Source organism: Amphimedon queenslandica, unplaced genomic scaffold, assembly GCF_000090795.2.
Source record: "Amphimedon queenslandica unplaced genomic scaffold, v1.1 AMPQUscaffold_13410, whole genome shotgun sequence".
In the NCBI taxonomy this organism is placed as follows: Eukaryota; Metazoa; Porifera; class Demospongiae; order Haplosclerida; family Niphatidae; genus Amphimedon; species Amphimedon queenslandica.
The window spans coordinates 75765-90764 of record NW_003546354.1 but is presented as its reverse complement, the minus strand read 5'-3'; the positions used below and the strand labels follow the sequence as shown (position 1 = coordinate 90764).

Sequence of the window (15000 nt, the reverse complement as noted above, 5' to 3'; positions counted from 1 at the left end):
ATAAAAGTTAGAGGTGATTTTGGAGCCATTTTTTGAAAATACCATGGGCTATAGTATAAGGTTTTTTTGAAAATTTGCTGTGACTATTTACACATGGGATGTTGGGACTACTAATACAAGGGCTGAAATTTATTATAAATTATTATAAATTATTATTATTAGTAGTAGTAATTTGTATCATTATTCAGGTAAAATAGTGACCGAGAGAGTAAAAGAAGAAAAACTTTATTATCAAAAAGTGGCCGATGCAGGTGTGCATTAATTAGAACAAAAATTATATAACAACATTAATTTTTTATTAGCATCTGAATCAGTTCTGACTGGAGCTAAATCTCTTTCCGGTAGTCTTGTCATGTCACCTCTCACAGGAATACTTGAAAGTAACAACAACAAACAACAAACAAAAACATTATTAATTATTTATTTATTGTAGAGCATTTAAAGCAGACAATGAAACAGCATGAAGTGTATCACCAGGTGATTGCTCAGTTATTATTATTATTTTTAATATTTCGTTATAATTATTGACAATTTTTGTTTTACATTTTAGAAGCTAAATATTTTCTAAATTTGATTGACTATTATACATGTATGTATTTTACAGTTATACATGTAAATTATTATCATTATTATTGTGCATGTATTAATTAACTATTATTATATTAATTGTTTTTAATTGTTTCTCATTTTGTTAGCAAATATTAGGAGAGTATCAGAGATCAAGGGCTAAGGCTGGGAGAGAGAAACAGATGAAAATAGAACAAGTGATAAGACAATACCCTCACGACCCAGACCACCCTGGTAAATACAGTGTATACATTGTACATGTACATGTACCTTCAGTCTATTTGGTATACATGTGTACATGTATGTATTCGTAAATTTTGATTTTTGATTTTTTGTATAGAACGTGTTCAGCAGCTGCAGAGAGTTGAGAAGGAATGGGAGGAGAAGAATCAGTCACTTACAAATGAACTGGCTAGGATAGAACTGCTGCTGACATCAGCTTATGACAGGTACAGGGGAAAGACAGAGAAAGAGGGAGAGTGGGACTAAATGTACTATAAAAATCCAGTGGGGTTTTAGCTCGATCCATCTATTTTTGCATTTTTTGTAAAAAATACATTAATTTTAATTTTGATTGAATGCAAATTTAGCTGGTTTTCTGCTGGTTTCATGTTTCGCAAAATTTTAATTTTTTGTAAAAATTAACACAAAAGTAATTATGGTTAAAATTTTGATTGGATGCAGTAAAATCAATAATTATTATTAATTTTATTTTTTTATATTTCAGATATCTCGAGAAAAACCTTCCTGCTCCTGATACCCTACCAATCACTGTCTGTCTCTCTGTACCTGAAAAAAACTTCACTGCCGACGACGTCATATTGAAACCCAATGAGACGTATGTGATACTCATTAAATATGCGTGTTAATTATGGGTGTGGTTTAGGATGGACACGATTTTAAAGAAAGTGGAGGAGATGATGAAAGAAAAGAAAATGGAAGTGACAAAGTTTCCTCCTTGCGAGGAATTACAGATCTCATTACTGAGGTGGGTGGAGAGTGAGAAGAGAGGGTATAGTTGTCTGTGTGTGATGCTTTAATTTGGTAAAGTTTTATGAAGACAATAATTATCAATATTTGAGATAAAAAAATAACCAATGTTAAACTCACAATTTTCACTGAAAATCAAATCTCAGTCCTTTCATACATTCAAACTTTAAAACCGCCTAAATACATGTACATGTAGTTAAAATACATTTACTGGAAATTTTCACTATACAATTATACAGTATTTTACTTTACTACTGTAGCCCATTCGCCACTGAAAATGATGATGATGATAATCAAGATGAAGATGATGATGCTGTAGGAGGTGAAGCCTCTCTCTGTGCTGGTGGTGGCCTCAAGAAGCATAAGGTGGGCGGAGCTTGCAAAGGAGGAGGAGAAGGGGAAGAGGAACAAGGACTCACTTCATTAGTACACACTACACTTCATGGGGACTGCATGCCTGTACTCCAGTATGGGATTGTAAGTATAATGTACACTGTATTAATGTGTGTACCGTATAAGATGATTTGTTGGCGGGAGTTTTTTTTGGCGGTTTTGTGATGGCTAGCTTATTGGTGGATTTAATATTGGCGGTTTCTAACAAATTAATCATAACCCCACCCTTAGGCAGGGTTTTACTTAAGCGGTTGTAGTTCGTTGTGAACATTATTATCAGAGAAAGACTGTACCTTTTCTGGAAGATTGTATTCTTTATCACCTGGTTTAGAGACTGGCTTAAAGAAACATAGTAAAGCCATGTTAGTTAGCTGCTTTTAACCATGCTTTTAACTAAAATTAATGTGGGTGTGGTCACACACATGAATGGAATTATTGCTTGTGGATTTTATTTTGGTGTTTTTATATACATGTAAATCCGTCAATCCGCCAATATAAAATCCCCGTCAACATTTCATTTTATACGGTATAAAAGATGTAAAGATTATACAGTGAGGTGAAAGTATCTATGGGATTTACTGAGGGCCATAAGCCCTAGGTTGATAAGGCCTTAGATACCGACACAAGTTTTGTGTATATGTGTACAAAAGATGTAAAGGTTATACAGTGAGGTAGAGGTACAATGTACATGTATCTATGTGACTTATCATACTGAGGGCCATAGGCCCGAGGCTGATAAGGCTCTAGATACAGACACAGGTTTTTTTGTATTAATGTGTGTACGAAAGATGATTATTAATAATTGATTTAAATGTTATAGTACATGTACATGTATTTGTGGGGTCAGATTGTGTACATACATGATAGCTATTCACTCATTTGTATCCATTCACCATCACTTTAATGTACATGTACATGTATGTGTGTATGTGTGTGTGTTTAGGGTGGGATATAAATATTGCAATTTGTAACTAATTTATTTGAATATAAATGGTTGATCTTGCTTGTTTATTTCTGCAGTAACAATGTACATGTACATGTACATAAGTATAAAAAAGATGATTTTTATGGTCCATATTTTAGGGGACACCCTGATTTTTTATTTGAATTACACATGTATTTCATTTAACTCCCTTTTATCCTTCTCCGCTCCCTCTCTCTCTCTCCCTCTACAGAAACCAGGTAGTGAGATTAGGATAATGGGAAAGATAGTTTTGAGAGGGTAAGGCCATAATGACCACTAATGATACATGTAATCATAATAATTGATTACAATAAATACAATGATAAGAACTGCACTGTTGACTGTTGCATTAAATTTCCTTTATTTTGATCCTTTTATTTTTTTCTTCTCTCCCCTTTCCGTCTCAGGGAGGAGCCAAAGCTTTGTTTTGCTTCTACGTTTGTGAAAGGAGAAGTCAAAACGATCGACTATTACGCATGCAAAACATGTCAATTAGCATCATGTGAGTCATAATTAACTGATAAGTATAGTATTAGCATTATGATATCAGTATGTACATGTACAGTACATGAATGTTTTTTACAAGAACAATATAATGTATAGTGGGTTTATTTCGAGGATAGCAAATTTCACGGATTTTTAAAGATTCACGAAATTAAATTCCTTGAAAATCAATTTAATATGGTACAAGGTGGCAAAAAGTAGCAATTAGCGAAAATTAATTTCATGAACCTCCGGATACAGGTCATTTGTGAAGATTATTATCCTCGAAATAAACCCGCTATACAGTAATGAATAGGCATATGCATGTACATATACATGTACACACCCAATGCCTCCTAGCTAATTGCTTTGTACATGTACATGTATGTGTGTATGTACATGTAGTATGTACATGTATGTACATATTGTATGCTTGTTTGTTTTTTGTCCATAGGGATATGTCAGAATTGTGCTGATGTATGTCATGAAGGTATAACAATGATAATATTTATATTTTTATTTTAATATTAAAATTGTTATTATCAGGGCATGATCTGATCCCTTACAAGATGAACCACGTATCAACATGGTGAATAAAAACTATTTTTTATTTTTTTATTTTTAAAAACTTTATTCTCTCTCCCTCTCTCTTTTCTTCATTCTCTTTCTCATCTCTCAGGCCTTGTTGCTACTGCCAAAGAAAGAAATTAGTAAGTTTATTCAGTAAATGTTACACAAACATAAAATTAACAAAAACAACAATGTCAACGATAATTATGTAAATTTTTCCTCTTTTTAGTGTCTTATATCTCCGGGAAAATAGTTACAATAACAATATTTTTGTAATTTTTAACAATTTATTTTTATTTAATTGTTTTATTCGCTTTTAGAATTATAATTATGTATCTTCTGTCTCTCCTTCTCCTATTTTAATCTTTTCCTCTCCTGTGACTATCATAAATTGATTATTTGTGTCCTCAACTTTGTGTTTGTTAAATTTTGTACAAGCGGTTATCTCATACTCCAATCCATAAGGTGTCCTAGTAGGAGGAGTCAGACATGCCCACTACTAATAGTACTTACTTGTGACGATACTCTGCATTGAGTGCCAAGTTATGATTCGTCTTACAATGATTGATCAGTACAAGTTTTGTTTGCCTGAAAATGGAAGGAAAACAGAAAATGAAGTTATACTCATGTATCCTAGTCTTTCATCATCGATTCATGCATGTTATTATTATTTTGAATGTGACATGATCACTGTGCAGTTACAGCTATAAAAGGGAATCAGTAGGAGTAACTACATATCTGAAATATCTCAACAGTCATTATTAGTTTTAATCACTTTAGTGTAAAACCACAACCCGGCCCCCAGCCACAGTTAGTTTTGGTTCAGTTATTCCATGAATACAAGATGATTGATGTTTCTCAATGGAGAGCAAGTATTGGACTGTGGAACTACTGTCAAGCTGCCTCCAGTAGACCAGCTAATGGCTACCACTCTTACTCATTCAAAGGAGCAGTAGACAGCAAGTCAGGCAGTACTACATCAGGAGAGAAGTCATCTAAACTGCCAGCAGCTCTGTCTCTTATTGCTTTCCTCCTCCTCCTCTTTCACTCTCTCTCTTTATTAAGACACATCTTGATGATTCCTTCAACAGGTAAACAACAATTGCAACTTTCTACTTGCATATTTACTGGTATTTTATTATTAGGTAACTGCTACCTAGTACAATGTACTACTGTTAATGATATGAATTACCTCCAGTCAGTAGTTTTACCTGGAGGCAGCAGTTCTAACCTGATTCACAATGATCTCTATTTGATTGTTTGTCTACGTATGCTCCTCCTTATATCAGGGGATGTTGAGCTCAATCCTGGTCCTGTGATTGATGATCGACCTGATATTCCATTATTAACTCAATGGCTTGAACCACTTGTTGACTGGAAACCATTTGGTCGTTCCTTACCTGGAATGACTTATTCTGACATTTCAAAGATTGAAGCAGAAAATGTAAAAATTGATGAACGAAAGTCGGCATTGTACTCGAAATGGCTGAGCATAGCACCTACAGCAACATGGGCTGATGTGATTAATGCACTGAACAAAAGAAGAGAAAACAAACTAGTACAAGACATTAGAAGAAATTTACAAAAAAGTGCACCAAGGTCAGCTAGAAGTTGTGTTGCTGTTACTACCAGACCATCACCACAGATGAAGACAGTAATGTTTGATACAGCAGAAGATGAAAAGGGGACACTGCGCACACTAATTGATCTGAATAAAGAGTTTTCTATTTTAATGATGCATACCAGGCTAGGAATTGAAGAGAAAACTAAGAAGGATTCTGACTGCATATTACATAGACTTATTATATGGTTGGAGACTTACATGCATTGGAATGATATGCTAACAAATGCATCATTAGATGAAACTTTCAAAATCATTCATCCGTTTTATGATTTCATTGATTGCAGTCTGATAGTGGACATGAGTGAAGTATTCCTACAAGATTTTGAATTTGGTGATGAGTTAAATATTGTTAGCGAGTTGAAGAAACATCAAGAAAGAGCTGATCAACTTCGTTTTTCAGCTCAAGTAAAGCACCTTAATGATTCATTAAAAACAATATATGAAGAACATTTACCAGATATATCAAGCATGCCAACGATTTTTATAAAGCTTCATAATCCATGGCATAGTAGCAACATCAATGGACTCTCTCTACTGATCCACAACTTGCTTCCATTTGGATACCAGCAATCAATAATGAAATATATAAAAATATCATTTGGATCTGTCATCATAGAATACTCTTTGTATGGTTCTACAGCTGATAGTCTAATAGAATATACTGGAGGAAAGTTACAGTTTATACGTCTTATTGGTATATTTAGTTTATACATTAATGATCATCCTGTCCTTCAAGAAGATGAGAATATGAACTTTACCTTTGAACTAGCTCTCCTTGATGCAGTCACAGTTGGTAATAATGAAGCAGTAGAGTTTCTTCTTCAACTAGAAACTGTTAATATTGATCATACTAATGAAAAAGGCAAGACAGCACTAATGTTAGCTTGTGAAGGAGGACATGAGGACATTGTACACAATTTATTGTCTGCTGGAGCTGATGTAAACATTCAGGACAATAATGGATTGACTGCACTAATGATAGCAAGTGAACATAATCACATTTCAATCATTCGGATGTTGCTACAAGCTAATGCTAATCCTAACTTAAAGGTATTTGATGGATCAAATGCTTTAATGATTGCTAGCTACCATGGTAACTATGAAGTTGTTGAGCTATTGATTAGTAAAGGAGTTGACTATAAATATCAACGAGAAGATGGTTGTAATACTTTTATGTTGGCTTGTAAAAATGGTCACACCCAAATAGTTGAACTGTTGCTGAAGGAACAAGTTGACCCTAATGTTCAAATGAATGATGGAGTGAATGCTTTTATGGCGGCTTGTAAAAATGGCCACACTCAAATAGTTGAACTGTTGCTTAAAGAACAAATTGATTCTAATGTTCAAGCGAATAATGGAGTGAATGCATTTATGTTGGCTTGTCAAAATGGTCACACTCAAATAGTTGAACTGCTGCTAAAAGAACGAGTTGATCCCAATATTCAAACAAATGATGGAGTGAATGCTTTTATGTCTGTTTGTAAAAATGGTCACACTCAAATTGTTGAACTCTTGCTCAAGGAACAAGTTGACCCTAACGTTCAAACAAATGATGGAGTGAATGCTTTTATGTTGGCTTGTAAAAATGGTCACACTCAAATAGTTGAACTGTTGCTAAAAGAAAGAGTTGATTATAATGTTCAAAAGAAAGATGGAGTGAATGCTTTTATGCTGGCTTGTAAAAATGGTCATACTCAAATAGTTAAACTGCTGCTAGAGGAACAAGTTGATCCTAATGTTCAAAGCAGAAAAGGTCATACTGCTTTAATGATAGCCAGTACTAAAGGACATTATGAAGTAGTTAAGTTGTTATTGGAATGGAAAGTTGATCCAAATATTAAATCTAATGAAGGCTACACTGCATTGTTTTATGCCAAGACTGATGAAATATCTGCATTAATTAACAATTATTTGAAAGGTGTCATAAAATTTAAGGAAGACGTTGCGGCTAGTGTAGACCTATATTCATTTCCATCTCAAAGAACAGTTTCCAGTGGATATCATACAGTATCAAATATTAGTATCGTAAAAAGTTATCCTTCAACAGATACTTTAGGAAAAGGAGACTTTACAGATAAGAAGTGATATTTGATGGTAGGTAAATTTTTCACATTATATATACTTATTAATTTTACTTTTACATTTTTGCTGCTTAAATTTAAGACTTTAAAAAAAAGTTATTGAACTATATATGATCAAGAGACAGTCTACTAAAATTCTAAATTTGATATAATAGCAGTTCTCTAAATTTATAGTTATTTGCAATACATTCCTCAAATTATTTCCCCTCCAGTTACAACGAGTAGCCCCACACATTGAATGCCCTTTGATGTGTTTGTCATGTGTGCAGTTATTGTGATTGAGTTTTATCATTCACTGTTGTATGTGTTTAGGGTGGAATAAAAACATTGCAATTTGTTACTAATTTTATTCCAGTAGTGATTAATGCACATATACACTGTACATACTTACATGTAGATGTAGGTGAAGCATTTGTAACCTTTATTAATTTTAGTGATTGTTGTTATTGTCCTTATTTTGGACAATAAAAAATAACAATAATAATGTTATTTTAAACGCATGATCTGATTCCTTAATTAAAAGATGAACCACTATTTCATTTTCATTAAAAAAAAACTCCTTTCTCTTTATTTTGTTTCTTTTTCTCTCTCGTCCCTCAGCCTCAGCCTTAATGCTACTGCCAAAGAAAGAAATTAGTAAGTTTTTCAGTAAAATATTACACAAACATAAAATTAACAAAAACATCACTGTTAACGATAAGTTTTTTCTCTTTTTAGTGTCCTTATTTCCGGGAAAAATAGTTACAATAACAATATTTTTTAATATTTTTATTTAATTGTTTTATTCGCTTTTAGAAGTATCTTCTGTCTCTCCTTCTCCTATTTTAATCTTTTCCTCTCCTGTGACTATCATAAATTGATTATTTGTGTCCTCAACTTTGTGTTTGTTAAATTTTGTACAAGCAGTTATCTCATACTCCAATCCATAAGGTGTCCTAGTGGAAAGAGTCAGACACACCCACTACTAATAGACTTACTTGTGACGATACTCTGCATTGAGTGCCAAGTTATGATTCGTCTTACAGTGATTGATCAGTACAAGTTTGTTCGCCTAAAATGGGAGGAAGAAAAAATGAAATAATGTATATGTATGGTAGCTATTTTAAATGTTGGAGGTGCATTAACAATAATGATTATTATACATGTAGTTTTGATGAACCACATGTATTATACATGTGTACTATCTCACACTACAATTTGAATTTATTAAGCTATATACATGTACATTCAGAAAGGCTGATATGCCTGCATGTATGAAGTATAGTGTAGTTATTCTTACTGGTACAGGCTCTCCCTCAGTTTCTAGTCTTTCACTGTGATTAGGATTACGAAATGACCTAAAATAATCAACAACGTATATAATAGAATGACAATACTTAATCTTATTGCATGTAGTCTCTTACCAGTGAGTGAAATAGCTTAGGTCACTGACAAGGGTCACCTCACATTCTCTCGAATGTTTTGAGTGTTTATTGAATGTAACACGATCACTGTGCAGATACAGCTAAAGGGAATGAGATGGTAAAACTAAAGTATCAATTTTATCTGTTTGTGTATGTTACTGAAGTATAATATTGAAGTATCTATCATAATACGTTGAATAATCTAATTGCTTTCATAGACTACACCATTAAATCCATTGCATGTACTAACTGTCTAACTCACCATTCAACATTAGCATACATGTACATGTATACATGTACTATTATTAATGCAATCATTTAACAGCCAACCATACCTGTCCACCTTCATTTGGCAGTGTTTGCAATGTAATGTGATCTTCATATCCTACCAAAGCACCAACTGGTACATCAGGATATGGACTATAGGGAGAGTGTTAATGATAATAATGTATTTCCATTATGTTTCATGTACCTGCCAATCACAAAGATATTACGTGGGCATGACTGAAGAAAAGATGATCCAGTGACTTGACTGTCTGTATGCATTATAGTAATACAAGTTAATGATGTTCATGTTCATAATTTATGCATAATATTTAAGCAGAGCTACTATAATAGGATAGTAAGGATCTATGTAAAACTCAGTACTGTACGGGTAGTAGGTTTCGAGGGCATAAAAATTGTGTTTTAGTGAAAAGATCTTAATTTTTTAATATCAAGGGGGTTAAATTTCACATTTTTCCATATACACTTGCACGAAGTTATAGATTTTGACATGCTGTGCATGCACAGTGAACATTTCCATGGTATTAATTTTTGTGGTTAAGAATTTGAAATCTGCAAAATTAAATACCCAACAGAATTTTATGCTCATACGGTATTTTGTTGCATTTTGAATGCATTGTAAATCTGCTTCTTATACCTGGCATTAGTTGAGTAGCTTCATGTGATTGTAAAGCTGACATGAAAGCAGATACCACACTATTAGTTGGTATGTGCTTCAAATTAACTTTATCACCAATCCTGAGGTAGCCATCGCTTGAGAGAGGAGACAACTCAACCTAAAATTAAAATAGAAAGAATAATTGAAGGAGCATTCAGTGATTGTATGTATTTTTATAAAACTCACCTTTTTAAGGACAGTCTGAAGGAGATTGTGTGCTTTCTGTATATGTAATTCACCTTTTTCCTTCTTGTCAAGAAAATCCTTCAATAAATCCTATATAAATAAAACAGATACTGCATCATTAAAGCTTTTATTATTGGGAGCTTTCACTTCTTCGAGGCACAAGTCCTCGTTCCAGTTTCCTACACGAACTGAAGGATTGTAAGTCCTAACACTCATATCTCTCTTCAATCTATTCTAGATTTATGTTATTGTTGTTCGGTTGGTATGGCAACGTAAATAGAGGCGGGGCTTGAGTTATGTATTTTGTGTTATCTCCGTGGACTATCGTATATGTAATCATTGTAATGTCTTCTCACAGGAAACATGCTCAGTCACATGGAACTTGCTCTTCTTGTGAAGTAAATTGATTTATAGCTAAGAGAGACTCTTTATTTCTTTTTAGGTGTTGAAGAAAGAAATTGCCTCCTTAAAATCAGAGCTAGAAACTTTAAAGTATCGTGAATGTATAGTGATTATTGTTTTTATTATAATTTTGTAGGATTGACTACACTCAGTTAATAAAGGAGACATCAGTTGAGAATTTCAGTGAGAGACGAGTCAATTTATTAAAAGCTCACATACTCCAGCTGGAGCGACAGGTAGGCCCCTCCCATTTTTGGATCATGTGACTGTCATGTGACCTCATTACAGTTATTAATATTATCTGATGCTCTTGAGGGCCAGGTTCAATTGCTATCTGATCTTCAGGTTTATGGGGAGGCACTAGAATATAAGATAAAGTATGTTTAAGAATTCATGCAGTGGAAGCACATGTACATGTATTGTTATAGTACTAGTGGTTGAGTACTAGTGGTTGGAATTTGTCAATGATTGCCTGATATGCTTAATAATGTAATTTGTGAATAAAATTTTATGGGTAGTAAGTTTTGCGGATTTTAAAATTGAATTCCATTTAAATTTGTATGCTATACCTTGTTTAATCAATAAATTGGATTATTTGATGAAATTTTTATTCACAAAATAATTTTGTGGGTGTTATTGAAAATTAATTAACAATCGCTGATGTGCATACTCAACAATGTACATTGTCTAATAGGGTGGCCAAAATTTAAAGCCAGGCCCATAAGTACTACATGTGCATGTGATGCTACTGCTACTACATGGACATTAATATTAATGAGGAATTTTACATGAGTAATTTTTAATGGCAAATAGCATTCTTTGTTTAATTTATTTTTTTTAGAAATAAAGAGCCAATTGCTGAAGATGCAGCACGTTTGAGAAAGTTAAATCAAAGGCTTAAGAAAGTTAAATCAAAGGCTTGAGAAAGTTAAATCCTTCTACCTTTCTCCTATTTCCCCTCCCCCTCCCTCTCTCTCTCAAGGTTTCATGTCCCAGAGAAGATGTTGCTCTACCTTTAGTGTATACTGGTGGATTATCAAAGCCACTCACAATATTGGACTCTTTATCTAACAAAGATAATATATCACTTAGAGAAATAGTGAGTACTGATGAGTACATGTGCCAATGTATTGTGTGCTTACTGGGAAAGAATTTAGTGATACATTTAGTGTTGTGTAGAAAGTTTGAGCTAATTCTGATCAAAATTGGATATTTATGAATTTTTAAAATTGCCCAAAATTTGGCCAAAGTTGGTCAAAACTGGCTAGGAAAGTATAAATTTTTGTGAAACATATACATGTACATGTACACCTACCATGTATTTTGTTGCATCAATTTTTGAACTGAGCACTATGCTAAAACCCTGTGGAAAGGATTCCCATCATCCTGCCAAATTCAGAGTTAGTAACTGATGACTGTTATTTATTTTTAAATCCAGAGTTGGATGGAGAGTAAACTATCAAAGCTACATAGCCAGTTACGAAGGCTTCATACCTCCCTCTCTTTATTACCAAAGTGTACTCCAGTACTACCTACTCTAAAGGAGGTTGATCCTCTTTATAAACTGCTGGACCACTCAAGTATTGAAGTGTCTGGTACAATGGATCTGTTATCAACTGTAACCCAAGAACTAATGACCCTATCACTAGCTATACCTGGGGTGAGTAGAGAGTAGAGAGAGGGAGAGAGAGAGGGAGGGAGGGGGAGGGAGAGAGGGGGAAAGGAAAGAGGGAGAGTTTAATTTGTTTTAGTAGAGTGATCTTGTGGTTGTATTCCTTTATTACTCATGAATGAGGTTGTTTATGTGAGCAGGTGGACCATGTTTTTGAATTTGTCTTGATTTGTACTTGTAGTACTTGAACAAATTGGGAGTTCTAGGAATACATGTACATATGCATGTACTTTTTATATATTGACTTGGAGTGAACAGGTGGACCATGTTTTAAATTTTCTTGATGCGTACATGCACTTGAACAAATTGGAATTTTAGGAAGATATGTACTTGTACACTTTTTGGCCTCGCCCAGCTTTGCGTAGGCGAGGACTAGGTACTCAGTTTGTCTGTCTGTCATTCATTCATTCTGTGTGCTATATTTTGTCTTTGAGAATGTATATCTTTATAATCGCGTGATCTAAATCTGTGAGAGCTTCTCTTCTGTTAGGAAAAGTCTTGCTTTACTGCCTTGAGATGTTTAGAGAGCAGCTCTAGCTAGTAGAAGCTTTTTATCTCACGAGAAAATGCCCAGCAATAGCGGTAGTACTCTAGAGGTAAATGAGATTCTTTTCCAGTAGATCAAGACTAGTTATTGTTTTAATATTTGTGGGACTCTTTACATCTTTCTTGTTGGTGAGTTATAGCTTCTTGAATTTCAACCCGAGTGAACTGTAGGTAGTCTAAAGGTCCTAAACTCTCTCAAATCACTCAGTTTACATCTAGGCAACAGTATTTGTGCCATTATAATGTCATATAGCGCTTATAACAAGAGAAAAATCTGAAACTTCCTTCTTGTTTTCATCTAATAATTAATTAATTGTTGATGATGTAATGCCACACCTCCAATTTGGGAGTAGCTGGATTAGCTTGCATGCTGCTACTTCTGCAGGTAGTCTGGTAGATCTATGCAAGCTAGCTGCTATCCCTCAGGAGTACACTTTTTCATGTATATATGCAATTTGCATGCTAAAGTTCTTTTAATTTTGATAATCAAACAGCTATAGGGGCGAAGCCACGCACCGTAGGTGTCTCGTTATATATTGACTTGGAGTGAACAGGTGGACCATGTTTTGAACTTTTCTTGATGCGTACATGTACTTGAACAAATCGGAATTTTAGGAAGATACGTACATGTGCATGTGTTTTTTATATTGACTTGGAATTTTTCGTAGAATTTTCAGATTTGTACTTGTACAAATCGGTATTCTAAGGAAGGGCAAGTTCATGTACATGTACATGTACACCTGTCCCAGTATTGTGCATGTTCATTAACTTGTTTTTTTGTAGCAAACTCCACACAAATTGACTAATGAGTACATTACTGACACTGAAATGGTTAAAAAGGAATTATCTTCAGCTAAAGACAAGAAAATAACAAAGGTATACAGTCACAATAATAATAATAATAACAACAAGAGCAATAACAATTGATAATCATTGATAGCACAATTCTATAGACATTGTTAGAGACAATACTAAGAACACTTGAAATAATAGAATCAAGACAAGCTGACCAGGTATACTGTAGTATGTATATTATGATGGATTGCACATCTCTTCCTTTTTATGATAAGTTGAAGGCTCAAGAGGCGGAAATAATCAGACAGAAAGAGAGCATGGAAGATTATGTGAAGTACATTGAAGAATTGTTTCTTAGCATTAAGTAAGTGTATTGGATAATGTATCAGTTTGGTATGCATGTACTATAGTAGTGGGAGTTATAGCTAATAATTAATGAGTACATGTATGTGTGTTTTTGTTTTGTAGGACAAGTCATAAAGAGTTCATGAGGGATTTGTATCATAAGATTGACCTCCCATTAAAAGGTTTGTTGATAGAGACGCTTTATATGCTACTGGTCCATATGTATGCTTTAATGTGTATAGCCATAGATCCACATTGGTCTTGGAATAGAGTTAAATTTTTTTCAGCATTTTGTGTTGATCAGAAGCATTAGAAATTGTAGTTATGTTGGCCCAGAGTGTCCTATTTTGAACTAATTTTATTTAACCTTTTTCTTTTTCTCTCTCCAGATCTTACAGCTCATTATTATCATTTAAAGGCCAGCAACAGTTCATTGGAGATATTGGAATCATATATTTATGAAGTGAGAGATAATCAGTCTGCATGATTAGCTATTTCTCCTCCTCTTTCTGTAAACCATAATCCTCATCACACAGTTAAATGAATTTTGTAGACGGCTGAAGCAAACATCAGAGAGAGACTCAGAATCATTATTAGGTGAGTATTAGTATTGTGTGGGGACTAAAATTTATTACAATTTAAGTTAATTATGCCTTAAAGCCCATCATCCACTATTCAACTTTGTTGAAAGCAACTTTGTGGTTACTTTGATCTTATGGCAACTCTATTGCCTGAAATAGAACTGAGTTCTAATTCAGGCAACTGAGTTGGCAGCACATCAAAGTAACCACAAAGCTGAATAGTGGATAGTGCAGGCTTTACAGTATTGGATGTGCATAATTATTTTTATTATAATCTTGGTATAATAGGTGTGTTTCGTGGAATGTTATCAATAATAGGAAGATAAATTAAAACCTCAAATCAATAACAATAACTCTCTGTATATGAGACAGTTTGAAAATGTTAACTGAACATTCTAAAAATATTGAGGAATGTGTTAATTGAGTTACTGCTTCTAAAATTTAAATAGCCAATG

At 33.7% G+C, this 15000-nt stretch overlaps 4 protein-coding genes and 1 long non-coding RNA gene across 9 annotated transcripts in view; 3 read left to right on the top strand and 2 right to left on the bottom strand.

The window, feature by feature from the left end:
- Positions 1-4406, top strand: part of LOC109581944 (E3 ubiquitin-protein ligase TRIM39-like) — a 5555-nt gene extending 1149 nt beyond the window's left edge. The window contains exons 4-17 of the mRNA XM_019996455.1: positions 189-251; positions 303-380; positions 434-477; positions 696-801; positions 908-1016; positions 1295-1405; positions 1454-1555; positions 1818-2034; positions 3126-3172; positions 3322-3416; positions 3852-3887; positions 3944-3986; positions 4077-4107; positions 4197-4406. Coding sequence (XP_019852014.1) covers positions 189-251; positions 303-380; positions 434-477; positions 696-801; positions 908-1016; positions 1295-1405; positions 1454-1555; positions 1818-2034; positions 3126-3172; positions 3322-3416; positions 3852-3887; positions 3944-3986; positions 4077-4107; positions 4197-4220 — 1106 coding nt within the window. The 3' untranslated portion in view covers positions 4221-4406. The remainder of the gene's footprint in view (positions 1-188; positions 252-302; positions 381-433; positions 478-695; positions 802-907; positions 1017-1294; positions 1406-1453; positions 1556-1817; positions 2035-3125; positions 3173-3321; positions 3417-3851; positions 3888-3943; positions 3987-4076; positions 4108-4196) is intronic.
- On the bottom strand, positions 4344-4567 carry LOC109581945 (uncharacterized). The gene is made up of 2 exons (XR_002184827.1): positions 4481-4567; positions 4344-4437 (listed from the first exon to the last, which is right to left on the bottom strand). It is a non-coding gene; the product is annotated as an uncharacterized LOC109581945 (long non-coding RNA).
- A 2277-nt stretch (positions 4568-6844) lies between these two features.
- On the top strand, positions 6845-8303 carry LOC109581941 (ankyrin repeat domain-containing protein 29-like). Its single transcript, XM_019996454.1, has 2 exons — positions 6845-7685; positions 8273-8303. Exon 1 carries the CDS (start codon positions 6864-6866, stop codon positions 7674-7676), a length of 813 nt encoding a protein of 270 aa, XP_019852013.1. The 5' UTR covers positions 6845-6863; the 3' UTR covers positions 7677-7685; positions 8273-8303.
- Positions 8304-8309: 6 nt separating this feature from the next.
- Positions 8310-10459, bottom strand: LOC100633680 (cilia- and flagella-associated protein 161-like). Its single transcript, XM_003386590.3, has 9 exons — positions 10352-10459; positions 10205-10294; positions 9998-10136; positions 9548-9611; positions 9411-9495; positions 9076-9176; positions 8952-9009; positions 8650-8723; positions 8310-8607 (listed from the first exon to the last, which is right to left on the bottom strand). The coding sequence occupies exons 1-9, from the start codon at positions 10418-10420 to the stop codon at positions 8454-8456; spliced, it is 834 nt and encodes a 277-aa protein (XP_003386638.1). The 5' UTR covers positions 10421-10459; the 3' UTR covers positions 8310-8453.
- A 57-nt stretch (positions 10460-10516) lies between these two features.
- The window catches only part of LOC100633553 (uncharacterized), a 26908-nt gene continuing 22424 nt past the window's right edge, over positions 10517-15000 (top strand). The window contains exons 1-14 of one of the 5 annotated variants that reach the window (XM_019996451.1): positions 10523-10602; positions 10647-10696; positions 10743-10842; positions 10928-10983; positions 11448-11511; positions 11589-11705; positions 12045-12266; positions 13608-13700; positions 13778-13837; positions 13895-13983; positions 14088-14146; positions 14354-14427; positions 14501-14561; positions 14834-15000. In XM_019996451.1, coding sequence (XP_019852010.1) covers positions 10549-10602; positions 10647-10696; positions 10743-10842; positions 10928-10983; positions 11448-11511; positions 11589-11705; positions 12045-12266; positions 13608-13700; positions 13778-13837; positions 13895-13983; positions 14088-14146; positions 14354-14427; positions 14501-14561; positions 14834-14871 — 1137 coding nt within the window. In that variant the 5' untranslated portion in view covers positions 10523-10548 and the 3' untranslated portion in view covers positions 14872-15000. Of the gene's footprint in view, positions 10603-10646; positions 10697-10742; positions 10843-10894; positions 10984-11447; positions 11512-11588; positions 11706-12044; positions 12267-13607; positions 13701-13777; positions 13838-13894; positions 13984-14087; positions 14147-14353; positions 14428-14500; positions 14562-14833 lie in introns of all 5 variants that reach the window. The other 4 variants (XM_003386589.3, XM_019996452.1, XM_019996450.1 and 1 more) reach the window with 4 other exon arrangements.